General features: G+C 37.5%; 1 protein-coding gene, 1 long non-coding RNA gene and 1 pseudogene across 10 annotated transcripts in view; 2 read left to right on the top strand and 1 right to left on the bottom strand.

Annotated features, from left to right (window-relative positions):
- Positions 1-26,863, bottom strand: part of LOC131529976 (NACHT, LRR and PYD domains-containing protein 3-like) — a 540,773-nt pseudogene that overhangs the window by 126,328 nt on the left and 387,582 nt on the right.
- LOC131529978 (NACHT, LRR and PYD domains-containing protein 12-like) overlaps positions 1-26,863 on the top strand; it is a 256,130-nt gene that overhangs the window by 29,107 nt on the left and 200,160 nt on the right. The window contains exons 1-5 of one of the 9 annotated variants that reach the window (XM_058760022.1): positions 7,558-7,990; positions 8,486-8,593; positions 8,756-8,816; positions 9,577-9,781; positions 9,954-11,709. The exons of 7 other annotated variants lie outside the window; for them this stretch is intronic. In XM_058760022.1, the coding sequence (XP_058616005.1) occupies positions 7,980-7,990; positions 8,486-8,593; positions 8,756-8,816; positions 9,577-9,781; positions 9,954-11,709 (2,141 nt within the window). In that variant the 5' untranslated portion in view covers positions 7,558-7,979. Of the gene's footprint in view, positions 1-7,557; positions 7,991-8,485; positions 8,594-8,755; positions 8,817-9,576; positions 9,782-9,953; positions 11,710-26,863 lie in introns of those variants that run through there. One more of the 9 variants, XM_058760024.1, reaches the window with a different exon arrangement.
- LOC131530001 (uncharacterized) lies at positions 3,213-7,505 on the top strand. Its single transcript, XR_009268279.1, has 4 exons — positions 3,213-3,277; positions 3,541-3,712; positions 3,792-3,896; positions 6,596-7,505. It is a non-coding gene; the product is annotated as an uncharacterized LOC131530001 (long non-coding RNA).

Here is a 26,863-nt window from a genome sequence, read left to right as displayed (position 1 = left end):
TTTAACAACACAGAGAAACAATATCATTGGAATCTCTTTCAGAACAAATTTTCCCAGATGATGAACAATCAAAACATTGACAGCCAATCAAAATCCACCAGACTTTAAAGAGCTTGAGCATTTAAATGGCAGACAACATAACTGCAGTTCGCACTTATAATAAACAGAATGTTATCATCTGTTGATGTGAAAAATAAATAGTTAAAATAGTTATTATATTTCTTGCTCTTGGTGTGAACAGCTTTAATTGATCTGATTTGGCCAAATTAACTGAAGATCTGATTTGTCACGTGACAAGTTAAAACAGCATTTCCAGACTCTTGCTTCTTAGACAGATGCGTTCAATAAAAATCAACATGGAAAGAAAGGCTCTGAGTGGACAGATATCATGTACTGTTAGAACGGGAAGAGACTGCGCCAATTTGTAAAGATTAATAAAGAATACAATTAACTTAATATAATCTTTATGATATAAACTCTCTGACTACTTACTATGAGCACAATTTGCATGAAAGTTGAGGCAATGGCCAATGACAGAAGTAGGAGTAAAAGTGGTAGAATTTTGTACGAGTACGCTTGTTCAATATTGTATGAATTTGCTGACTTGTTAAATTGTATGAATTATTACTACTTCGACATGACACTTTGTTGGGGGTCTTTCTGATGGGGCCGTGGGATAAGTGTGATAAGCAAAGTTTAAGAAAAATCAAATACTGTGCAAAATCTATCTGCAGTACAGTTCTGTCAAGCTGCTCAGACCAACACAGACGTACCATGTGACTTTGCGGCTTTGGGTCTTCTCCATAAACGCACAATACGGCCAAAATCACATCCCAGGACAGGCCTTCCTTTGGTCTTCCCTTTCAGCTGAAACAAATTCGAAAAATATATACATGTTGAGACAATGTGCAAAATATAATCTGTGACCAAAATATTTGAGAGGAAGGACTGTAAGGAAAGTTATTATTAACACATAAAATAAGGATGCATTCATTAAAGCAAATCAGTTATAGCTGAATGTGTTCAACATTACTGTGAAGAGTTGAATCACTGAAGGGCTTGTTCAGCCTCCTGGGCAGCTTCTTCAAGATCAGCATTGAGTTCCCTGTTAATTCTAGCAGCTTTCTGAAAGAATAGTTAAAAAATATGAGATTATGAGATTTAAAAATGTCACGCTGCACAGAAAGAGAGAGAGAGAGAGCAAAAACTATGTGTAAATGAATTATGGATTACAGTTCGGAAAAATAGGAAGAGATGACTTCACAAGAGATGACTTCTGAAAAGAGCTGCTGGAGTATGTGATCTGACATAACTGCAATTACATTTACTTCAGTACAATTACTGCTTTAACTACAAATACCACAGTAAAACTACGGCTACTGTGGTAAAACCATTTTAAGTGTTGTGTTACTGTGCTTTGACTACACATATGCAGTAAAAACATGGTAGAAACTGTGTTACTGTTCTTTAAATGCAAAGAGTAGACAGTAAACACAGTTACTATGGTAAAATCACCAAAAGTGTTGTGGTTACCATACCTACAAATACCACAGTAAAACTACTGTCACGGTGGGAGAAGCATGGTAAATTGGCTACACATGACATGGTAGAGAAACAGTTACTATGGTAAAAATATGGTAAATGTGTGGACTTTTTGCATGGTTACAATTATCACGCGATACTGGGTTGGCTGATTTGTAGTGCTTTCCTCAGCCACGTGTAAAAGCTGAAGACCCATGTCACAACATGATTGAAAACGGTTTTATTTATTTATTTCAAAAGGCAACAGGTCTATATGGAAGTTAGCTTCGGCTAATGTCAATGGCAGGTTACCAGCTGTGCTAACTGAGCAGCACTGTTCCACTAACAACTCATTTGAACGCATACGCTTCCATAGCACATGCCATGCAACACAGAAACACAGAAATAATTAAAATAATGATCTCATTAATAAGGAAAAGATTGTTGCCCTTACCTGTTTGAAGGTGCACGCGCATCAGGTGAAGCCTTGCTGGTGACGTCACTGCCGCTGAAGATGCTGCGTGGTATTTGGACGCATCTGCTCTCCACCGAAATTAATGGGGAGGACTGGCGTGTCATATGCACGCAAAATTGGCATTTGGCGTGTGCATTATACGCCATTGCAAAGTGTAAAGCCGTGTTATTTATACGCAGATTGAGAACGGGTTGAAGGGCGTTAGGCACGACGCGAAGCGGAGTATAAAACCGCTTTTATAAAAAGGTTACCACACAATAAAAATATTAAAATCAAAAAAATATATTAATGTTTTCATCATTTCATGTACAATGTAAAATCATTAACTGCCTTCCGCTGTAAAAAGTAGTCTCTAAACGCAACAGAATGATATGTGCGTCATTTCACGGAGCTCAAATAAAAACAGGCTAGGAACAGCTCTCATGCGCTGTATTCATTATTTATAGCAGGATACTTTGTATCATAATCATCACCATCATCATTGTTATAACAATATGTGACAATTTACACAAATACAGCTGCTTATTTCTCAGCACGAGGAAATGTCCTTTTCCCATGTATTGCCTTTTCTCGCTGCGCTTAGCCTAAATAAACCTTATTGCAAAGCTGTTTATGGTTGTAAATAGTTTATTTCTAAAATGGTTACAACAACATAAAACACACATGCACATATTTAATAATTATTTTATTAACATATTTAATGAAATTATTTAATTAAAATAAATTAATGAAATCTTTAATGACATGTTATTAATTTCGAATGCTGCCTAGCAAGAGATAACTTTTTTTTTTTTATTATTATTATTATTGGTGCTTATTTTGCATTTATTTGAACATTTCTGTTTATTGTGCACGCATTAAGAAATTGTCTCATTTCAAGCGGCTCCGTGGTGATATTCGAAGCTTTTCTCTTTGGTTGAGGCTCAGTGTTTTCTGTTGCAGAAAGGATGTCGCTCCAGCGCTTTCTTTTCTTAAGTTTGGCCTCCAGTAGCTCTTTAGTGAGCTTTCACACTTATGTCCACTCACAGACATTATTTATTAATTTTTTCAGAAGTATTTCCAAATTGTTCATCAAACCACTCATCTAATGTCATACCGCCTAGTAAATCAAAATTTACTTGAAACATTTTAGCCTGTTAGCTCTTATTGTTTTCTTCAAATAAGAACTAATAGGCCTATATGTTTATGTTGCTAAGGGCGGTTGCTAAGGGTGTTGCTCAGTGATACACAGAACGGTTTTGTAATATGAGGAAGTAAACTACATTAAGAGAGAAAAACACAGTGAGTATCACGATTTTACAATTATCTTTAATAGCCAAAATCAATCCTGACTGGTTTAAAGTGAAGTACAACAATAAGCAGTATCAGATATTTTGAAAGTAGTTTAAATGACATTAGGAGATAAAACACAGAGTCTGTAAATCATCAGATTCCAGCTTTACTTTTATTTTAACACAGTGCTTGTCTGAGTTTATTATGCAGTTTGTGAATAATTAGATTCTGTGTAAATAATGTCAGGATGAAACTGTTTTTCATGTGTGCAGGTCATTACTGAGGACTGACTGTTGAGACAGAGCTGGATTTGGGAAAATTATTACTGAGATGATTCATAACTCACTCTGAGGATCAATATCTGTATCTGCTTTTAGATGAAACCATGGCCTCCAGAATGAATCTCTCTGAAGAACATCACACACAGATAAAGACAGTCAAGAGGTGAGAAAACTTGAAATATTTCACATTTTTAATGTTCAGAAACAATAAATGCATACTATAATAGTATTTTCATTTATAGTCTGATTCAGCGTTTTGAATCAGGTTTACCTGAACACATCGATGTGTCTGTGAGGAAACATCCTTCAGATCTCTGCAGAGAGGAAGACTCTTCTGTTGAGTCCAGGTGAGATATTATGAGTGTCATATATACTGTAGGTGAGGTGTGTTATTGTCAGCAGTGTCTCTGTTGCTGCTGGATGTTTCTGTGTCTGTCTGTATCTATATGTGTGTATCGCTCTATTTTATTCTGTAATCAATGTATGAATGAAAAGGGCACATGGGGCAGATTCCTTTTATTTGAAAAATAATACTTTAATCTTTTAACTCTCAAGTCACAACACTCCTCACTAAAAAAAAAAAAAGAAATCTGTTGGATTAACATAAAAAAATATGTACATCGGTTGCACATATATGTTCTCTCAACATAATTTATCTCCGTTTATGTTACCTAACTTACGTTTGTCAAATGAACATGATTTTTTTATGTTGTTTTTTTTATTTTTTATGTCACGGTACCTCACGTTGATTTTACATGATTTTTGTTTAAATGAAAGCTTTATCCACTATATGCAGTGGTGATTCAATAAATTAAACAAAACTATGATAAAATCTATGATAAAACCAGATAAAAATTAATAACAGATCAAAAAAGCTTTGGTCAACTATAAGCTGCTCTTTTGAAATAAATAAAAGCGTTTTAGCAAGCTTAATAAAATCTTCAAAAATGTCTGAAATTAATTTAGTGACACTCCTATGGAAATATGATAATATTTTGTAATTATCATTTAAATCTAATTTTTAAATTGTGTTTCATAAATCAACATCTCAGGAAAATGTTATGGGATTTCAAATCAAAATATGACTTTCTGTTACGAAACAGGACATTGATTTCATACATGTCTTCATATGAGGACACCAGGACTAAAAGCATGTTTATTACGCATTTTGGGAGACATAACAAAATTAATTTTTATTTCAATTATATTTATATGAAATTATATTTCAATATTGAAATATTATATATTATTTTGAAAATCGTGTCAATTATTACTCCCATTATTACACTTCTTTTTTCATTACGTTGCCCCAAAAATACATTAATATGCAAATTAGATTTAGTTTATAGATACATTGTATATAATGAGAAAACCTGTTTATGGCCATGTTACACACATTTTGCAGAAAGAAAAATGGTATATCGAATCATTCTGTTATAACACAGTTGAGAATCATCTTTATACAAAGTTTGGTAAAAAAAAAAAAAAAAAAAATTCTTGAAAACTAAAAATGTATTGGTGATTTTAAGAAATCAATTGTTTTTGCCTATGCATTTTCATTCATGTATTTTAATTTTTTTTCTTTTTAAGAATATGAGTCCCGATGTCCTCTACTGAGTACTAACTTATGAATGAAATATCTTCTTTTTTTAAAATTTTTTTTTACATTAATTTTACATTTTTAATGCTCTAAACAATGTAAAGACATGGAAAAAACTTTTTTTCTCGGGTCTTAAGAGGTTAAAAGCAGTAAGGCAATAAGCAAAAATTGATTTATGTCAAAAATTGATTACAAATATACAAAGACGCATGATATAATAATACTTCACCCCCCTCCCCCCAAAAAATAATTGTAATACATTGTTACACAATAAGAACAATGACAGCATAACTAAAATAAAATTAAAATACATTTCTAAATTTTTTAAGAAAGACTTTCTGCTGAATACGAAGGAAGATATGAGGCCAAACAGCTTTGAGGCAGCATTGATATCCATATAGTAGGAAAAAATACTATGGAAGTCAATGCTGCCCCAAAACTGTTCGGTTATAAGCATTCTTCAAAATACCTTCCTTTGTGTTCAGCAGAACAAAGAAATTTATACAGGTTTGGAACAACTTGAAGGTGAGTAAATGATACCAGGATTTTCATTTTTGGGTGAACTATCCCTTTCATCAGTTAAGTGGGCAGTTGAATTTCACAGTAGCTAATGCCAAGTTATCTAAATAACTGTAAGACTATCTGGCCCTTATTGACAATCCTGATGTCCCCTGGTCCTTCGTGGGCATTGTCTGCTCAATACATCCTGGGATAAGGGCTTCATCTGCAGCCTGGAGAATGCACAGTAAAAAAAATAAAATAAATAATAGATTCAGTACTACTTTGGAAATATCAATAATTTAATAATATCTGTATCCTGAGAAATGTAAACTTGAATATAATGAGAACCAGTTATGTCAACAAAGACTGATTACAGACAACGGACCTTGGCAACGGCCGACAATGATAAGGTCCGGTTCAGATTCTCATACTGTCGCAAAATTTAATCTACATAAAACCTAAATGAAAATGTGCACATTCAAATGCTGAATGGCTACTCTAAATAGAATTTTAGTTTCATGTTTTAATTACCTCCATGTAGAGCTCAGATCCCATCCACAGCGAGAGACAAAATGGCGATGGGCGCGAATCGGTTTCCTTCACAAAGGGGCGGGGCTTCTGAAGAACACATAACTACTTTATTTAGCTTCAACGTGACTAATTCTATACGATTGAACATCCTTACAGAATAAATACATGGTACATGATTAAAATATGTTTAGATGAGAAACATAAATTAATCGTGTAGGAAATAAATATGAAATGCATATTTAAAAGTTCAACAACCTCCCCATTGTTACAGAAGACTTGAACCAGGAATCAGATTGATCACAAAGGTTTATTTCAGATTGAGCAAAGCAATATGGACTGAAGGGGGTGAGTATTATATCCAGTTGACCAGGTAACTGCTGATGATAAGTTGATAGGAGATCTTTATCTTGATAGGAACGCTTGGAATCCGGACCAGAGCACACACCTCACACACACAGAGTAACAGACTTCGGGAGCAGATCACTGGAGCAGACAGACTGGGGTACACCGGAGACACAAGGCTGGAGAGAACACTGGAGGTAAGTACACAAAGAGGTAAGTAGCAGGTAAGACGCTGTGATAGCATAAGGAGTCTACTTCGTATGAACGAGACCAGACAATGAGGTGTTGTGAGGTGTGTGCTTATATGCCAGTGTTGATTGGTGATCAGATGATGTGCAGGTGTGGCTGATTATAACTCGGGTGAGGGGGTGCGCTGTGACTGGCTGGTGACAGAGCCTGGTTGATCCGTAACACCCATTGCCATTGTTCAGTACTCAAGTGAAAGAGATGAACATTAAAGGGAGGTTGAAACAGTAAAGGCGTTTCTGTCAGAGCAGTGTGAGATTTTCAGAAACAGTTTGTAGCAAATTAGCTTAAAAGGGAATTGTATATAAATAATTACAATTACAATTATGTATATCGGCTGACAGTAATAACTGTAGTAGAATTAAATTGCTATCAACTGATCTGTTCGTCCAGCGACCATTCAGTGTAAGTTCATATCAACTCTAAGAAAGGATATTTTCATGGCCACAGAAAATACTTTCTTAAGTATTAATGTATTAGAGCATGTAGTAAGGATCGAAAATCGTAAAGGGACATTAACTTGCAAGGCAGAACCAGAAACTCATGTAATTTGTGCACACAACTTTTATTAACTAAACGCTAACACACATAACTAATCTAAACAAACAAACAAACAAACAAACATACAGCAGAAGCAGAAGAGCTTTTTCAGAAGAGCGTGCATAGGCGGAACTGTGCGTGAGCCCTCCAAGGTCTGCGAAGAGTCACACCTCTCATGATAGGCTTGACCAATGAGAAAGGCTGAATTTCCAAGCGGGAGTTTGGAAATACTGGGGCTGGATTGGAAGTTGTTATACAAACTATTAAAGATTCTTAGGACACTAATATGTTGCATAGGTATCAACATGTAATATTCACTCTCAATTAGATCATCCGAAGACGAATTGATAGAGACCAGACATGTTACAGTTAGAGTGATATTAACTAGTGATCTATCATAAGCATGCATAAAACAGTATATAATACACAAAAACATATACAAGAACAGTAATAATATACACAGTGACCTGAATGATATGTGTGTTCATTCAAAGAAAGGTTTTTCTATGAATGAATTAGAGAAGAGTCCATTTTTATGGCATAATGTTTTTCCTATAGGACAGAGGTAGTGAGATGCTCTGCATTTGCATTCCTTTGAGCAATAAAACTAGTGTTATCTGATGGGTTGCCATGGGACCGGGGGCCTGAAGTCCTTGACAGTCCTACTGGTATGTGTATTGGGTGAGGGGTCTGTGACTATTTGTTAATCTAATAACTAACTGATTTGTTAAATTGGACACACTTTATATTAGGTGGCCTTAACTACTATGTACTTACGTCAAAAAATAAGTACAATGTACTTATTGTGATCATATTGTATTGCAAAACACTATTGCTGCTATTGAGGTGGGATATGGGTAAGGTTAGGGACAGGTTTGGTGGTATGGGTAGGTTTAAGGGTGGGTTAAGGTGTAAGGGATGGGTCAACAGTGTAATTATAAATGTAATAAAAGAAATTAATTACAGATGTAATTACATATAGGTATTTTTTTAAATATAAGTACAATGTAAAAACATGTATGTACACAATAATTGCATTGTATCAAATGATTAATTTAAATGTAAGTACACAGTAGTAAAGGCCACCTAATATAAAGTGGGACCGTTAAATCAAATGCAAAATTATGTGTCTGATTGGTCCAAATGCTACAAGTTTGTATTGCTGTTGTGTTTCAGACTGTGTGAGAATGAATCTCCTAAACCCAGCTGTGTGTCCATGAAGAGTGACGCGTCAATGCATCCTCCAATTAAATTCAGCTCGGGAGAATCATCTGCTGATCGGAGGTGTTGTTTACAGTATAAGAAATATATATATATATATATATATATATATATATATATATATATATATATACACATATATATAAGATATTCATTCATTTACTGATCTGTATTAAATACATTAATACATATTTACAAAAATATTCAATATTTGTTTAACTACAGTCAAAAACATGAAGGACCAGAATCACAATCAGCAAAGAAGAACTTAGACTCCATTTTCAAGGTTGGTTTTGTCTGTGTGTGTGTGTGTGTGTCCATCCCAGCACAATAAAAAAATATTAAGAAATGGAGAAATCCTCTCTGTAATAGTCACATTTACTTTCCTTCACACGTCAGATAATTTGTAGGCCAGTATAAATCTGTTCAATAATCACTAAAGTAGAGAAGCTGAATCCATATGTAACCTGACTGCTGCACAAAGATGAACATCAATCTAGCAAACAGCCAATCCAGTCAAACTCCCTCTTTTAACCTCAGTATCTGTAGACGCTGATGTTTGAACAAACAATGGAGGTTATTAACAGGTGTGATATAGTTCAGTGATGTTTAGTATTCAGGCCTTTGACTAAACTACAAAAAAAAGTTACACTTTATTTCGATAGTCCACTTTAGACATTCTACTAACTATAAGTAACTTTGTAACTACGTGTCAACTACATGTCTACTAACTCTCAGTAGGGTAAGTTTAGGTTTAGTAGAATAAGTTGACACTTGCAAAGTTTCTCATAGTCAATATGTTGTATGTTGTGAACCCATCAAAATAAAGTGTTTGAAGATATTAAACAGACAGTCTACTAATACTCTAATGACTGCTAGTTGACATGTAGTTGCAAGTTACTTACTGTTAGTAGAATGCCTAAAGTGGACTATCAAAATAAAGTGTTACCCAAATAAATCACTATTGACTTGTGTGTTGATCCTTTGGTTCACTTTCTCTGTGACTGAATGGAGGTTTATTGTTTGAATATTCACTATGATTTCAGGAGCTTGAGCACAAAATCATCTCTGTGATGAAGAGTGAGCTGAAAAGTTTGAAAAGACTACTGAGTCCAGATTACCCAGAATGCTCTGAAAGAGACCATTATGATGACGAGGGTCATAACAGAGTCAGAGAGGGGCTTCTGAAGATCACACTGTTGATCCTGAGGAAGATGAACCAGACAGACCTCGCTAACACACTACAGACCAGTAAGAGCTCTGATCAGCAGATTATAGCCTGTGTTTTTATTATGAATCTTCTGTCTTCAGTCACTAATGTTCCTGAATCTCACGACACAATCTAATATTTAACATATCAAACCTAAAAATACATTTCTAAAATATTGCTCTGCCAATAACAACAATTATTTCCTTTGCTCAGAACTGATGCCTGTGTATCAACAAAAACTCAGATCCAGACTACAGGATAAATATCAGAGAATCAGTGAAGGAATGTCCAATCATGGAGACTCAACACGTCTGAATGAGATCTACACAGAGCTCTACATCACAGAGGGAGGCAGTGGAGAGGTCAATAATGAACATGAGCTGAGACAGATTGAGACAGTGTCCAGGAGACCAGAGACACAGGAGACACCAATCAACTGCAACGACATATTTAAACCCTCACCTGGACGAGACAAACCCATCAGAACTGTGCTGACTAAAGGAGTCGCTGGAATTGGAAAAACAGTCTCTGTGCAGAAGTTCATTCTGGACTGGGCTGAAGGAAAAGCCAATCAGGACGTTCATTTCATATTTCCACTTCCTTTCAGGGAGCTGAACCTGATACAGAAAAATCTCAGTCTTAAGCAACTTCTAAACCACCTTCACACAGAAACCAAAGAATTTAAATCAGCAGATTATGATGAGAACAAAGTCATGTTCATATTTGATGGTCTGGATGAGTGTCGACTACGTCTAGATTTCCAAAACAATCGGCGCTTGTCTGATGTAACAGAATCAGCCTCAGTGGATGTGCTGCTGACCAACCTCATCAAGGGGAAGCTACTTCCTTCTGCTCTCCTCTGGATCACCTCTCGACCAGCAGCAGCCAATCAGATCCCTCCTGAGTGTGTCCACCAGGTCACAGAGGTACGAGGATTCAACGACCCTCAGAAGGGGGAATATTTCAGGAAGAGAATAAATGATCAGAGTCTGGCTGATAGGATCGTCACACACATCCGATCATCAAGAAGTCTGTTCATCATGTGTCACATCCCAGTCTTCTGCTGGATTTCAGCCGCTGTTCTGGAGAGGATGATGGGTAAAGCAGAGAGTGCAGAGATCCCCAAGACTCTCACACAGATGTTCACACACTTCCTGATCTTTCAGACCAAACTGAAGACACAGAAGTATGATGGGAAATATCAAATCAATCTTCGTCAGGTTAGAAAGACTATTCTGTCTCTAGGAAAACTGGCTTTTGAACAGCTGGAAAAAGGGAACCTGATCTTCTATGAGGAGGACCTGAAAGAGAGCGGCATTGATGTCAGAGAAGTGTCCGTGTACTCAGAAGTTTGTACCCAGATCTTCAGAGAGGAGTTTGGACTGCAGCTGGGGAAGGTGTACAGCTTTGTTCATCTGAGTATTCAGGAGTTTCTTGCTGCTTTATTCAAGCTGCTGTCCTTTTCTGAACAAAACACAGGACTTGAGTTCAGGTCACCAATGACCAGTTTACTGAAGAGAGAAGTGGACAAGGCCTTACAGAGTGAGAACGGACACTGGGACCTTTTCCTCCGGTTCCTTCTAGGTCTCTCACTAGAGTCTAATCAGACTCTCTTACAAGGCCTCCTGAGAAAGACAGTAAGCAGCGCTCAGATCAATCAGGAAACAGCTGAATACATCAAACAGAAGATCAGAGAGAATCCCTCTCCAGAGAAATCCATCAATCTGTTCCACTGTCTGAATGAACTGAATGATCGTTCACTGGAGCACGAGGTACAAACATACCTGAGCAGAACAGGTGTCCGTCGTCTCTCTGGAGTCTCTCTGTCTGCTGCTCAGTGGTCGGCTCTGGTGTTTGTGCTGCTGAACTCAGAAGAAGAGCTGGATGAGTTTAAACTGAGGAAATATGATCGATCAGAAGAGTGTCTCCTGAGGCTGCTGCCAGTGATCAAAGCATCTAGAAAGATTGAGTGAGTATTTTACACTGTCTTTGTTTTATTGACTTTATTGTGTACAGTAGGCCTGTGTTTCTCTACACTGTTTCTGTATATTTTGAGGTCTTTATTTGACACTCAGCTAACATCACAGAGCGCTCTACTAATGACCTGAAGTGTTGAATCAAGTGTGTTTGATAAGAGAGATTCATCCAAACTGTGTAAAGTTGAGGTGTCTCCAGGAACAGGGTTGTGACTCTCTGATATAAATACAAATACTGTATTAGAATAAAACAAATGTTTCTTTGAGTGTGTGTGTGTGGCCGCGCACACGCAAAAGTGAATTGGGAAAGTCATTTGATTGAATTCTAGAAAAAGCGAAAGAATTGCAATGCTCAGTCAAACCGCTATAGAGCTGGTGCTGCTTTAGAGTTAGAACCGGTGAATGCGGTTTACAGGTTTCATAGAAAGAGAATGAGTCGCTGTAGAAACCGAATACTTCAATGTTTGCTGAATAAACAGCTCAAATCGAGAGCCAGCGTCACGTCCTCATGTATTAAAGAAGAGTGGCTTGATTAAGTGCTGGAAATAGAGGAGGATGAGCACAGAACGATAACAAAACTCAGAGACATTTACAGTCACACACAGCTGTATTGTGCAAACTGTTCATAGCGATGTTTAGATAACTAGATAAGAATTCACACGTTTTTTGAAAATACCCAGCAAGCGATTGCATCCCTGGATGGTCTACTATTTCAGGCAGATTTTTGAAGTGTGGATCCGTGCACCTCTAACGGCTAACATTGCCCACAATCCATTGCGCTTTAACAAAGTATTTAGTTCAGAACTACAGACACGGATAATAAGTATTAAAAAACTACAAACATGACGGATGTGTGCGACGGATGGTTATATGAGAGTCCCAGCAAGCTATTTTGCCTTTAAAAGATGTCTAATAGCCGTTCAATCACAGCCCTGACATCTAGACTAAAACAAGATTGAATTTGGGCTGTCAGTGAAAATTTAATAGACGTCTAATCATAGCCCAACAATAGACTAGACATCAAATAGACAGCTAAAGAATGCCTTCATATATACATCTAATAGACAACAAAATGGCAATCCAAACAAATGAAATACACAGCTTTTATTAAGAAAAATAAACATTTTTAACAACTTAAGATAATTAAAATATAAAAATGAATAAAATAAAATATTTTAAATAACTTAAGATATTTAAAAGAAAAAGAGCATGTTATCACACCTAACATTAAAACATTCTGGATAAATGACAACATAAAAAAAGATTAACCCTTTTGTTGGTTTACTTATTTTAACAAATAAAACAACCAACAGTGAACTTAAAGGAAGTTATTAATTATTGGTTTTATTTCTTGTTTAAAATGCTTCCCAGCTGTGTTCCTCAAGTTCAGCTCTGTTGCTGCTGGGAAGCTGGTTATACAATACAATACAATACAAGTTTATTTGTATAGCACATTTAAAAAACCACTGGTGTTGACCAAAGTATTTTACAATTAAAAAAGACAGGCAAACACAAAGCATTAAAGAACTAGAAAGACAATTGAATTATGAACCTAAAATAAAATTAAAACAAAGTAGAGGAGAAATGCTGGAATCAAAAATAGCAATGCCAATGAAAATCAGGGAATATTGAAAGCCACGGAAAAAAGGTAAGTTTTCAAAGCAGATTTAAAAATTGACAAAGTTTGAGCGGATCTAATGTAGGCTGGAAGGCTATTCCATAACTTAGGACCGATGACCGCAAATGCGCGATCACCCCTGTTTTTAAGTCTGGTTCTAGGAACATATAGTAAATCAGAGTACCCTAGATCTAAGTAATCTAGATTGTGAAGGCGGATGCAGTAGTTCAGATAGGTCCTGTGGCGGCCAACCCGCCGCCAGAGAGAGCAGCCAACCCGCCGACTGAGAGAGTGGCCAACCCGCTGCCTGAGAGAGTGGCCAACCCGCCGCCAGAGAGAGCAGCAAACCCGCCACCGGAGAGAGCGGCCAACCCGACGCCGAAAAATGCAGCCAACCCGCCGCCAGAGAGTGCGGCCAACCCGCCGTCAGAGAATACGGCCAACCCGCCGCCAGAGAATGCGGCCAACCCGCCGCCAGAGAATGCGCGCTGCAAGAGCGCAAACCAGAGCCCGTGCTGCCAGAGCGCACCCCTGTGCCTGCGCCAAGAAGGCGCCTCCCTGTCTCTGCGCTGCAAGAGTGCCCCCTAGAATCCGCGCTGCAAGAGCGCAAACCAGAGCCCGCGCTGCAAGAGTGCCGCCCAGTGCCTGCGCCAAGAAGGCACCCCCCTGTCTCCGCACTGCAAGAGCGCCCCCTAGAATCCGCGCTGCAAGAGCACCCCCTAGAATCCGCGCTGCAAGAGCGCCGCCCAGAGCCCACGCTGCAAGAGCGCCCCCCCTAGAATCCGCGCTGCAAGAGCGCCACCCAGAACCCGCGCTGCAAGAGTGCACCCCAGTGCCTGCGCCACGAAGGCGCCTCCCTGTCTCCGCGCTGTCCTAGCGCCCCCGAAAGTCCAGACAAATATGGATAGCCCCGAATTTTAGCCTTTAAATTTTGGGGGGGGGCTATTCCCCTGTGTCTCCTGCTCCGTCTTGGGCGCCCAAACCCCGAGATCCTCCATGGGCGCCCAAGCCTCCTGACCCGCCTAGGCCTTCCAAGCCTCCTGACCCGCCTAGGCCTTCCAAACCTCCTGACCCGCCTAGGCCTTCCAAGCCTCCTGATCCGCCAAGGCCGCCGGAGTCCCCTGATCCGCCAAAGCCGCCGGAGTCCCCTGATCCGCCATGGCCCTCGGAACCCCCTGAGCCGCCCTGGATGCCTCCTCTGTATCTTGGTCTCCGTCCTGCTCCAGCATCCAGGGCGCCCACCCCCCCTCCCGGTTGTAACTGTTACGGTGCGGGACGCGCCTACCGGGAGGGGGAGATACTGTTACATGTCAGTCTGTCCTGGTCCTCTTTTTCCTTGTTTGGTTTAGTTCCTGCCCTCATTGGTTAAGTATCGTTTGATTGTCCCCACCTGAGTTTCATTATGTTGTTTGCTCTTTTGTTCCTGTTCCTTTAAAAGCCTTCAGTTCTCCCTTAGTTTTTGTCCGTTATTGATAATAATGTTATGTGTGTTTATTTCGTGTGTTACTTATCTTCATTAAAGAAACTATCTTTTGTACCCGTCGCCTCCTCGCACTCCTTGGACTCCACCACACGTAACAGTAACCAGTGGAGTGAAATCAGAACCGGTGTAATGTGTTCACTTTTTTACGCTTCGCTTTCAGGAGCCGGGCTGCAGCATTTTGTACTAACTGTAAGCGTGTGACACATGTCTGAGAGGCACCAATGTACAAAGAGTTACAATAGTCAAGTCGGGATGTTACAAATGCATGCATGACAGTTTCAAAGTTCTTACCAGACAAGAAAGGCTTAACCTTTGCTAAAAGACGAAGATGATAGAAACAAGACCTAACCACAGCACTTATCTGCTTATCAAATTTAAGACTGCTATCAAGCAAAAACCCCAAATTCTGAACACAGGTGGTACTGTATGGCAACAGACTATCAAGATCAACATCGTGAACGCTATAATCATTTGAGCCAAACTAAATAATTTCAGTCTTACTCTCATTAAGACTTAAGAAATTTCTAGCAAGTCAAAGTTTCAGTTCGTCTAAGCAGTCTAATATAGACTTAAAGGCAAGCTTATCGTCACGCTTTATAGGCAGATAAATTTGTGTGTCGTCAGCATACAGATGAAAAGATACACCATGTCTAGATAAGAGACAACCCAAAGGTAAGCATGTAGAGATTAAACAGTACCGGGCCAAGAATGGATCCCTGAGGGACACCAGAAGTTAAGTGTATAATGGAAGAAGAGTGGTGTCAAAGGCAGACAGAGTAACTCCTATTAGTCAAATATAATCGAAACCATTGCAGCACTGCACCCCGAAGGCCCACACACGCTTCTAGATGTGATAGAATATTGTGATCAACCAGGTCAGAAGCAGAGCTAAGGTCTAGCAAGATCAAGGCCACAGACTGCCCAGTATCAGTGGTAAGCAATACATCATTCAAGACTCTTAAGAAGACAGATTCAGTACTGAGACAGGCTTTAAAACCAGACTGAAATGTCTTGTGTATATTGTTATCATTCAAAAAAGACAAAAGTTGACTCAGGACCACTTTTTCTAAAATTTTTGATAGGAAAGGTAAATTTGAAATAGGGCGAAAATTACTCAAAAGCGTAGAATCCAAATTAGTTTTTTTAAGATGAGGCAGAACAGAAGCATGTTTAAGACAGTCGGGTACGGTCCCAGTACAGAGACATTTGCTGATGACAGACAACAAATAAGGGCCGATAACATGAAAGACTTGCTTAAAGAAATGTGTGGGAATCACATCCTGAGGGCATATTGTAGGTTTTAAAGATGCAACAACCTCTTTAAGAGAATCCAAGGTGATAGGCTCAAAGACAGACCATGTAGAAGAGCAGAAAGGAACATCAAGTGAAGTATAGGCTGACAAAGTCAGTAGAGATTTAATTTGTACAACCTTATCATTAAAAGATCTCGCAAAATCCTCACAAGGCGAATCAGATACCTCCGGAAAATGATTAATAGTGGGATTAAGAACAGAATCAATAATTGAAAATAAGGCTTTGGGCCTAGTACTGTTACATAAAATTAACTCAGAGAAATATTTACGCTTAGCAGCATTAGCAGCTCGCTGAAATGCCGAGAGGGAGTCCTTGAGGATTTCATAAGAAACTTGTAATCTATCTTTGTTCCACTTACGTTCAGCCCTTCTACAGGTCTGTCTGAGTGAACGAGTGGTGTCATCTAACCAGGGCTTAGAGACGTGCTTATGCTTTTTCTTCTTAAGGGGAGCAACAACATCTAAAATATTAGAACAGGTAGAATTAAAAAAGTTTAAATGTTCAACAGCATCTAGATTGCTTAAACATGAGTCCATGTCCTGGTTAGCACGTAATTCAGAATATAAAACTGTAAAATCCTTGCTAGAGCAACCGAAAAAGACACGAGTCAGCCATGCACGAGGTTGATGCTTATGTTTAGTTCCAGTAGAAGGTACAGAAAATAAGATTGGCAAATGATCTGACATGCCTGAGTCTAAGATGTTAATGTCCAATACAAGCCACGTGATAAAATTAAATCCAGAGTATGACCTTGAATATGAGTGGGGCCAGACACCCACTGATCAAAATCAAATGAGTCAATGAGACTTCGAAACTCTTTTGAGAGTGGTTTAGAGTCACAGCATACATGGATATTAAAATCTCCCAGGATTATGATTTTGTCATGGCTAGTAACAATATCCCCCAGAAACTCAGCAAACTCATGAGAAAATCTTTGTTTGGCTGGGGCGGGCGATAGATCAAGGCAAGCACCACTGAGTACTTAGTAGTTTTTAAACAGCGGCAGAGAGAGGTTTTAAACACTGTTATCACAGCATCTGCCAAATAAGAGAAAAAATTAGCATAAGAAAAGCTTTTTTGACAATGTTTTACTTTAATTACGCTAATTGTGACACGGAGTCATTCTCTTTTGCTTGGATGTCTACTAAAAACAAAAACGAGATATATATTGTGTATCACCATTCAGTGTATTAAAATAAGAGAGAAGCTCTCTGGTAAATGTTGTGTTTTATATACATACCTCTAATGATCGAGAACAGTGCAGTCTTTTCAAATGCCTCTTTCTGCAGCAGACCACCTCCTTCATGTTGAATTTGGACATGAGGGAATCTTTTGAAACCCTAAAATATAATACAGATTGAGGGGGTTAAAGGGCATATTGCAGGTTAGAGACCCCAGTGAGTCGATGTATAGAAAAATAACGTAGGAACTAGATTTTCTTTAAAATATACTTTAAAATACGCTATTAAGGCTTCTGGAGTTGTTTTTGTGAGATAATTTAACTTCCGCATCTGAAAACCGCCAAAACTGGGTCATAGAGGAGAATGTGATCCCCACACTTGATGTGCAGTGTCTGACTCTGCTCCCAGGCTTTGAGGCTCGCTGTCTAAACCCATGAGCTACAGATGCCTGTATGCACTTCAGACAGCAGCACAGACCTCTCCAGGCCAGAAGACACATGTATGTTTAGAGATCAATTATTACTCTGAGCTACATATTTGTATGTATTAATAAATTAAAGATTTGAATATTTAAACAATCGGAATAATTTTGTTTCTCAATTACAAGTTGCCTATATTTAGGTCACGACTACCAGCAAGTAACACTTTTTGATGCCGTTGGTATAATAATCAATATTGACGGCATACAGAGAAGTTGTCCGCTGGGTCTGTGGTGTTCTGTGCAGGTGCATCATCTGCATTTATGGTTAATTCAATTCAGTTTTATTTATACAGCACTAAATCATAAATATTATGTCATAGCACTGTTAATACCTAACTCAAAACACAACATTTCAACTTTTAATATATATATGTAGATGTACCAAACATATACTGCCAAAATAAAATATACCATCTGACACATTTAAAAACAAGAAGAAGCAAACACAAGTTTAGATCACATTCACTGCTGACCAGGCTTCTCCACTCGGCCTCCATCACATGGAATAATAAATTCACCCCTACCGCTTTTATTACAATATGTTTTCTGTTTAGGTTTTAATATTCTATTATCTATTAAATTTAGCAATTAATCCTCTGAACACATGCTGAACCGTGGACCTAGTCACGGATCACAACTACGATTTGCTCCCTTCACTAATGTCATCCCAGATAGCACACGTACGTCTGCGAGATGTCTGTTAAAGATCTCTTGATCTGGAAAGCATCTGCAGTCTACAAACGTCTGACAGACGTCTTTCAGATGTCTTTCAGATGTCAGTTTTACATACATTCTAAATCATAAACATCTTAAAGACATCTAATAGACGTCTATTTGACATCTAAAAAGAGACGTCCAATAGACGTATTGCAGATGAGCAAACACCCTAAAAAATACGTCTTGCGGATGTAAATGCAGATGTCAAATAGATGTCTCCTAGATGTACGTGTGCTATCAGGGATTGTTCCCAAACATGATACCAAACAATACAGATAAATAATGAACACATGATACAAGACCAAGCAGGAATGTTCTGTATGGTTTTTTGGTCGCCCGCTGCTCTACGGCTGGTAAACTTAGTGCTCATCTCCTCCTAGAGCTTTCAAGCTAGAACCACCAAACTCAGCCCAGCTCTTCAGACCGGTCTGACTCGAGCTGCTATATCTCTTCAGACTGATCGGACTTACAGTTTTCATAGAAATGAAGATTAAAAATCATAAAAATCCCATAGACTTACATTGACGGAATGTTCAGATGAGCCAAGACTATTCAAACTCCAACTGTCAAAATTCAAATGTAAACAAACTGAAGCCCATTAGACTTAATCAAGCTTCCCTTCTATGTATTATTTCTAATTGATTCAAACTCATCTAATATTTCTAATCTATCTATCCTAGCGACATGCTAATCATGTTAGAAACTTGCTAACGACATGCTAGTAACTTGCAAATATTGCTAGCAACATGCTAGTAGCATTGCTAATCATGCCAGTAACATGCTTGCGACATGCTAGTCATGCTAGCAACATCTTAATAATGCTAGAAACATGCTAGTAAAATGCTAATCATGCAATAAACATGCTAGCGACATGCTAGTCAGATGCTAATCATGCTAACAACATGCTAGTAAAATGTTAATCATGCTATAAACATGCTTGCGACATGCTAGTCATGCTAGCAACATGCTAATCATGCTAGAAACATGCTAGCAACATGTTAGTCACTTGCTAATCATGCTGGCAACATGCTAAGTAACAGGTTAATCATGCTAAAAACATGTCAATCATGCTAGAAACATGTTATCAACATCTATCTAATCTATCTAAATGTTCAAACTTCAGGCTTTTACAACTGCTTTAAACTTTCAGGCTAGGTTTTCTTTGACAAACGTTTTTATCTAGTTGTAATTGCATTTTTATTTATAAAATGAAAGACAGTCGAATAATATCAATAATATATTATAATGTGTATGAATGTTACATTTAACAGCTTGTGGGATGCATGTCATCATATTATCAAATGCAAGTAAACTTTTAAAACATTTGCAATTATTTTTGGCATAATAAATAATGCTATATTTAATAATGCTGTAAAATAATTAAAATATAAAATTATGCTAATATAAATGTCTGAAAAGTTCACTTGCATTTGATAAGAAGCTGCTTGGGCGAAAATGACATGTAAACAATGTTAAGGCTATTTTAGTTTGTTTTGATATTATATTATGTTTGGCCTATATTATAAACCTAATAAATAATTGACCTTGTTTTTTAATGGAGTCTCTTGCTCATCAAGGCTGTATTTATTAAAAAAATAAAATAAAATAAAAACAGTGATATTGTGAAATATTATTGCAATATCTAATATTGGTTTCCTATTTTAATAACTATATTTTAAAATATAATTTCTTGCTGTGATCAAAGCTGAATTTTCAGCATCATTACTCCATTCTTCAGTGTCACATGATCCTTCAGAAATCATTATAATATGCTGATTTATCATCAGTGTTGCTGATCTAATATGTTAATTTATTATCAGTGTCGCTTTTTATATGCAATATTATATATTATATGCGGATTTACAGTGAAACTGTTGTGCTGCTTAATATTTTTTGGAACCTGTTACAGCCTTGATGAGCAGAAGAAACTTCTTTAAAAAACTTTACTGATCCCAAACTTTTAAACTGCAGTGTATTATACTGTAAAACATGTTTTCTCAGGTAACCTAAAATGTACATCATTTAGTTACATCGAGGGTCAAATCAAATATAAATAGCACATTAGTTAAAAGTTACACACTTTTTTGTGTGTGCGCTGTACAAGGTATGAAGAATGCTTTTGCTCAGGTGCCCGAAATGTCCGCCCAATAGAGAAAAGTTTTGGTCAGCAAGAAAAAAAATGAGGAAACATTGCTTATGAGGACATTTCCCCATGTCCCCATTTTTCAAAACGCTTATAAATCATACAGAATTAGTTTTTTTGAGAAAGTAAAAATGCACAGTTTCCTGTAAGGGGTAGGTTTAGGTGTAGGACGATAGAAAATACAGTTTGTACAGTATAAAAACCATTACGCCTGAGGGATGTCCCCACAATTCACAAAAACAAATATGTGTGTGTGTGTGTGTGTATGGGGTGTGATAACTGCAGTTTTTTCTACTCTGTAAGCAAACTGACAGGAGAGCTAACATGTATTCGCTCGCCAGCCGTCTGACAAAAATCCCACAGTATTCAGGCGTCAGACGTAAGATTTGACTCGTTAGATTTTGACGTAGCAAAGAAAGGATTTTTGGTAACACTTTCTATGAAGCCGGCCTTTATAATACATTATAAAGGTATTCTTAAGGCATAACGTACGTGTGAATAAATACATTGATAATCATTTGCCTTTCTCCTATTTTGCCCCAAGGAAGTCTTTAAGGTGGTAATGATCATGATAACAGCACCTGAATTACACATCTGTCTCCCTACGACTGTGATCATAAGACTTCAGTAGATATCAACACATGAACATAGATAATAGACGATAACATTTGACGAAAATGTGTCAAACTGCGGTAGACCAGTAACAAAACATATTCAAATAGGCCTATGTATAAACATTTATTAATTATTTTACAATAAATTAGGCTATTGATATGAACATGTAGAGTAGCCAACAAAAAACTGCTCCAGTAATGAGCAGCTGTATGACGTAAAATAAAAATCCTGAACTCTGAAATAATAGACATCTGCTAATCAGGCAATTATCTACTTTTCAGAAGTTAGGTCTACTGTGCCGTGATGCATTAATTATTACCAGTAAGTTCACATGTGCTCTGATTAACATTTATTATATTCTAATATTTTATTTATATGGTTACTGTGAATATATTTGGAGAAAAGTGCCATGTTAGTCGCTGAATAGGGCTACATGATTTGCTTTTGATTTTTAGGTGATATTTCTTGGTAAGTGAATTATAAACATTGAAAAAACACTCATAGGTAGTTATTTATGCAGGTTATTTTAATATCAAATCCTATGTGATAACATAACCTGAGGCTAAAAGCTGTGATATTAATTTTGTCCACTAGAGAGAGCCACAGGATACAGAATAGGACTATTTGAAGCTTATTTATGAAAATCAATTTCCATACTTTTGAACAGAAATAAATGCATAGAACACTTTCATTTAACTATGATGTACTGACAGTATAGTTTTATATAATCAGTGTACATTGAAATCTGTGAATCTTGTCCCAAAAATTTTCAAAATGTTTTTGTTTTCTAACAAGCTGTCTTACAGTTTTTCTCAAATACTAACACAGAATTCATGAAACAATTCACCATTTTCTATAAACACTATCTCTATAAACACATTTGGATTATACTGCCATTCTCTTAGCAATATATGCTGCTTACAAGAGAGCCGTGAATTGGTTGTTCCTGGTTGTTGTTTTACAAGTTATTATACTTCTTCTAAATAATATTGTCAGTTTATTAATTAGCTAATATACTGCAGTGTAAATTTACTTGTCATATTTTAGTCAAAATATTATGACTGTAGTGGTAAAAACAAGCTTCAACTTTCCAATTTAGTCCCTTGTTTCTTGGCCACTGTGGGAGGTGTTGATGCAATAATCTGACACGTGCAAAGTAGCATGAATAGATCCAGAAAGACTTGTTGAAACAATAAAGACTTGTTGAAACAATAACTGAAGTATATTAAACCAAAATTAGCTTGAATTGCAACAAACAAATATCTTAAAGGCTAATTGCAGGCTTGTTGCACCGTGCCATCTTAGCTCCGTGCGCACGGTCGAAAGACTGTATGCTCTCGCACCAGCACCCCTCTCCTGTCAGGGGTGCCATATCCTTTTAAACATCTTCCCTTCACACCCACAGAGGGCACACACTCAGAGAAATAAACAACATTAACAATAAAGCAGCAAACTAATATTTAAATGAACATATAGAAAAATGAAATAAGATAGTCAAGTCAAGTCAAGTCACCTTTATTTATATAGCGCTTTTAACAATACAGATTGTGCCAAAGCACTTAACAGTATCAAATTAGAGGATAGAGTGTCAGTAATGTATAATGATAAGATTAAACACTCAATTTTCAATTTTCAGTTAAAGGCATTTCATTATTGAATTCAGAGATGTCATTGTCTAGCTCAGTTTAGTTTAAATATTATCTGTGCAATTAAATCGCCGATAATCGCTAGAAATTAAGTTTCCCCAACTGAGCAAGCCAGAGGCGACAGCGGCAAGGAACCAAAATTCCCTCTGTGACAGAATGGAGAAAAAAAACCTTGGGAGAAACCAGGCTCAGTCGGGGGGCCAGTTCTCCTCTGACCAGACGAAACCCGCAGTTCAAAAGTTTATATTTCTATTTTAATTTTTTTGCAATTTCTAACAATAGTAGTATTATGTAGTTAGGTATTTTATTATATTTTAGTTATTTTGTTATATTTTTTTAGTTTTATTGTATTCAATCGAGCTTTTCACTGGGGATATGTCTCTGGGGGTCATCTGGGGGTCATCTGGGTGTCCTGGTGTCCGCTGACGATCAGGGCTGTAGACATCATCTCTTGGTGCTTATCCACCATCTGACCGGATACGGACTGAGAAACAGAATAGGAAAGAAACAGACAAATATTAGCGTAGATGCCATTCTACTTACGATGTAACGAGTACATTGTGTGTTATGGGGAGTGTTCCCGGTTCCGGTTGATCTAATTAATGCAGCCTAACAATCCTTTAACGGATTTGAATAATAGAAGCGTATTAGTGTGTTATGTGTAAGCCAGGCTAAAGAGATGGGTCTTTAATCTAGATTTAAACTGACAGAGTGTGTCTGCCTCCCGAACAGTGTTAGGTAGATTGTTCCAGAGTTTGGGTGCTAAATAGGAATAGGTTCTGCCGCCCGCAGTCGATTTTGATATTCTAGGTATTATCAAACGGCCAGAGTTTTGAGAACGCATTGGACGTGGAGGACTATAATGTGATAAGAGCTCGCTCAAGTACTGAGGAGCTAAACCATTCAGGGCTTTATAAGTAATTAACAAGATTTTAGAATCTATCCAATGTTTGATAGGGAGCCAGTGCAGTGTTGACAGAACCGGGCTAATATGGTCATATTTCCTGGTTCTAGTAAGGACTCTAGCTGCTGCATTTTGGACTAACTGTAGTTTGTTGATTAAGCATGCAGAACAACCACCCAATAAAGCATTACAATAGTCTAACCTTGAGGTCATAAACGCATGAATGAACATTTCTGCATTTGACGTTGAGAGCATTGGTCGCAATTTAGATATGCTTTTGAGATGAAAAAATGCAGTTTTACAGATGCTAGAAACATGGCTTTCAAATGAAAGATTGCTATCAAACAGCACACCTAGGTTCCTGACTGATGAAGAAGAATTGACAGAGCAGCCGTCAAGTGTTAGATAATGTTCTAAGTTATTACATGTGGGGTTTTTAGGTCCGATAATTAACACCTCTGTTTTTTCAGAATTTAGCAGTAAAAAATTACTCGTCATCCAGTTTTTTATATCGACTATGCATTCCGTTAGTTTCTCAATTTGGTGTGTTTCACCAGGCCACAAAGAAATATAGAGCTGAGTATCATCAGCATAACAGTGAAAGCTAACACCATGTCTCCTGATAATATCTCCCAAGGGTAACATGTAAAGCGTGAAAAGTAACGGCCCTAGTACTGAGTCTTGAGGTACTCCATACTGCACTTGTGATCGATATGATACCTCTTCATTCACTGCTACGAACTGATGGCGGTCAGATAAGTACGATTTGAACCATGCTAAGGCGCTTCCACTAATGCCAACAAAGTTTTCTAGTCTATTCAAAAGAATGTTGTGGTCGATAGTGTCGAACGCAGCGCTAAGATCCAGTAGAACTAATAAAGAGATACAACCACGATCAGATGATAGAAGCAGGTCATTTGTAACTCTAATGAGAGCAGTCTCAGTACTATGATACGATCTAAATCCTGACTGGAATTCCTCACAGATATCATTTTTCTCTAGGAAGGAATATAATTGTGAGGATACTACCTTTTCTAGTATCTTTGACAGAAAAGGGAGATTTGAGATCGGTCTGTAATTAACTAGATCTCTGGGGTCAAGTTGTGGTTTTTTAATGAGAGGCTTAAAAACAGCCAATTTGAAGGTTTTGGGGACATATCCTAATGACAATGATGAATTAATAATAGCCAAAAGAGGATCTATGACTTCTGGAAGCAGCTCTTTTAGTAGTTTAGATGGAATCGGGTCTAACATACATGTTTTTTTTTTTTTTTTTTTCTAACATACATGTTGTTGGTTTAGATGATTTAACAAGTTTATACAATTCTTCCTCTCCCACAGTAGAGAATGAATGGAATTGTTCCTCAGGGGATCTATAGTGCGCTATCTGTAGCTGACGGCTGCAAGGATACAATTTTATCTCTGATAGTATCGATCTTGGAAGTGAAGTAGTTCATAAAGTCATTACTGCTATGCTCTTGGGAAATGCCAACACCTGTTGATGCTTGATTTTTCGTTAATTTAGTTACTGTATTGAATAAATACCGAGGGTTATGTTTGTTTTCTTCTAGAAGAGACGAAAAGTAATCAGATTTAGCAGTTTTTAATGCTTTTCTGTAGGATAGGGTACTTTCCCGCCAAGCTAAACGAAATACCTCTAATTTAGTTTTCCTCCAGCTGCGCTCCATTTTCCGGGCTGCTCTCTTTAGGGCACGAGTGTGCTCATTATACCACGGTGTTGGACTCTTATCCTTAATCTTCCTTAAGCATAAAGGAGCAAACACATCTAAAGTGCTAGAAAAGAGAGAGTCCATAGTTTCAGTTACATCATCAAGTTGTTCTGAGCTATTGGATATGCTGAGGAACTGAGATAAGTCAGGAAGATTATTTATAAAGCAGTCTTTTGTGGTAGAGGTAATGGTTCTACCATATTTGTAACAAGGAGTTGGCTTTACAGCTTTAGCTATATGGAATATACAGGAGACTAGATAATGATCTGAGATATCATCGCTCTGCTGCCAAATTTCAATGCCACTGACATCAATTCCATGTGACAGTATTAAATCTAGAGTATGATTTCGACAATGAGTAGGTCATGACACGTGTTGTTTAACACCAATAGAGTTTAGAATGTCTATAAATGCTGATCCCAACAAATCTCTTTCATTATCAACATGGATATTAAAATCACCAACGATTAAGACTTTATCTGCAGTCAGCACTAACTCCGATAGAAGATCAGAAAATTATTTAATAAAGTCTGTATGGTGCCCTGGTGGCCTGTATACAGTAGCCAGTACAAACATCACAGGGGATTTATCATTAACACTTGTTTCTTTGGATAACGTTATATGAAGCACCATTACTTCGAACAAATTATACTTGAAACCCGACCTCTGAGAGATACTGAAAATATTGCTATAAATTGTAGCAACACCTCCCCCTTTACCTTTTGGACGCGGTTCATGTTTGTAACAGTAATCTTTGGGTGTAGACTCGTTTAAAGTAATGTAATCATCTTGTTTTAGCCAGGTTTCTGTCAGACAAAGCACATCTAGTTTATGGTCAGTGAACATATCATTTACAAAAAGTGCTTTTGAAGAAAGGGATCTAATATTCAATAAGCCAAGCTTTATCATGTGTTTATCTGTATTATATCGGTTTTTTATTTGTTGAACATCAATTAAATTGTTACTATTACTTTGGTTTGGATGTTTTCTGTATTTTCTAGTTCGGGGAACAGACACAGTCTCTATAGAGTGATATCTAGGTGAAAAAGTTTCTATGTGCTGAGAGTTAACTGACTTCTGTGACGTGAGGCGGCTAGCAGACGATCGGTTTAGCCAGTCTGTCTGCTTCCTGACCTGGGCTCCAGTTAGTCAAGTACGAACTCTAAGACTATGTGCCATATTTCTAGAGAGAAGAGCGGCACCACCCCAGGAGGGATGAACACCATCTCTTTTCAACATCTGCCCCAAAAATTCTTCCAATTGTCTATAAAGCCTATGTTATTTTGCGGGCACCACTTAGACATCCAGCCATTAA

This window comes from Onychostoma macrolepis, chromosome 22, assembly GCF_012432095.1.
Source record: "Onychostoma macrolepis isolate SWU-2019 chromosome 22, ASM1243209v1, whole genome shotgun sequence".
NCBI lineage: Eukaryota > Metazoa > Chordata > Actinopteri > Cypriniformes > Cyprinidae > Onychostoma > Onychostoma macrolepis.
Note: the sequence above shows the minus strand (reverse complement) of the source record. Positions and strands in the feature narration are given on the sequence as shown.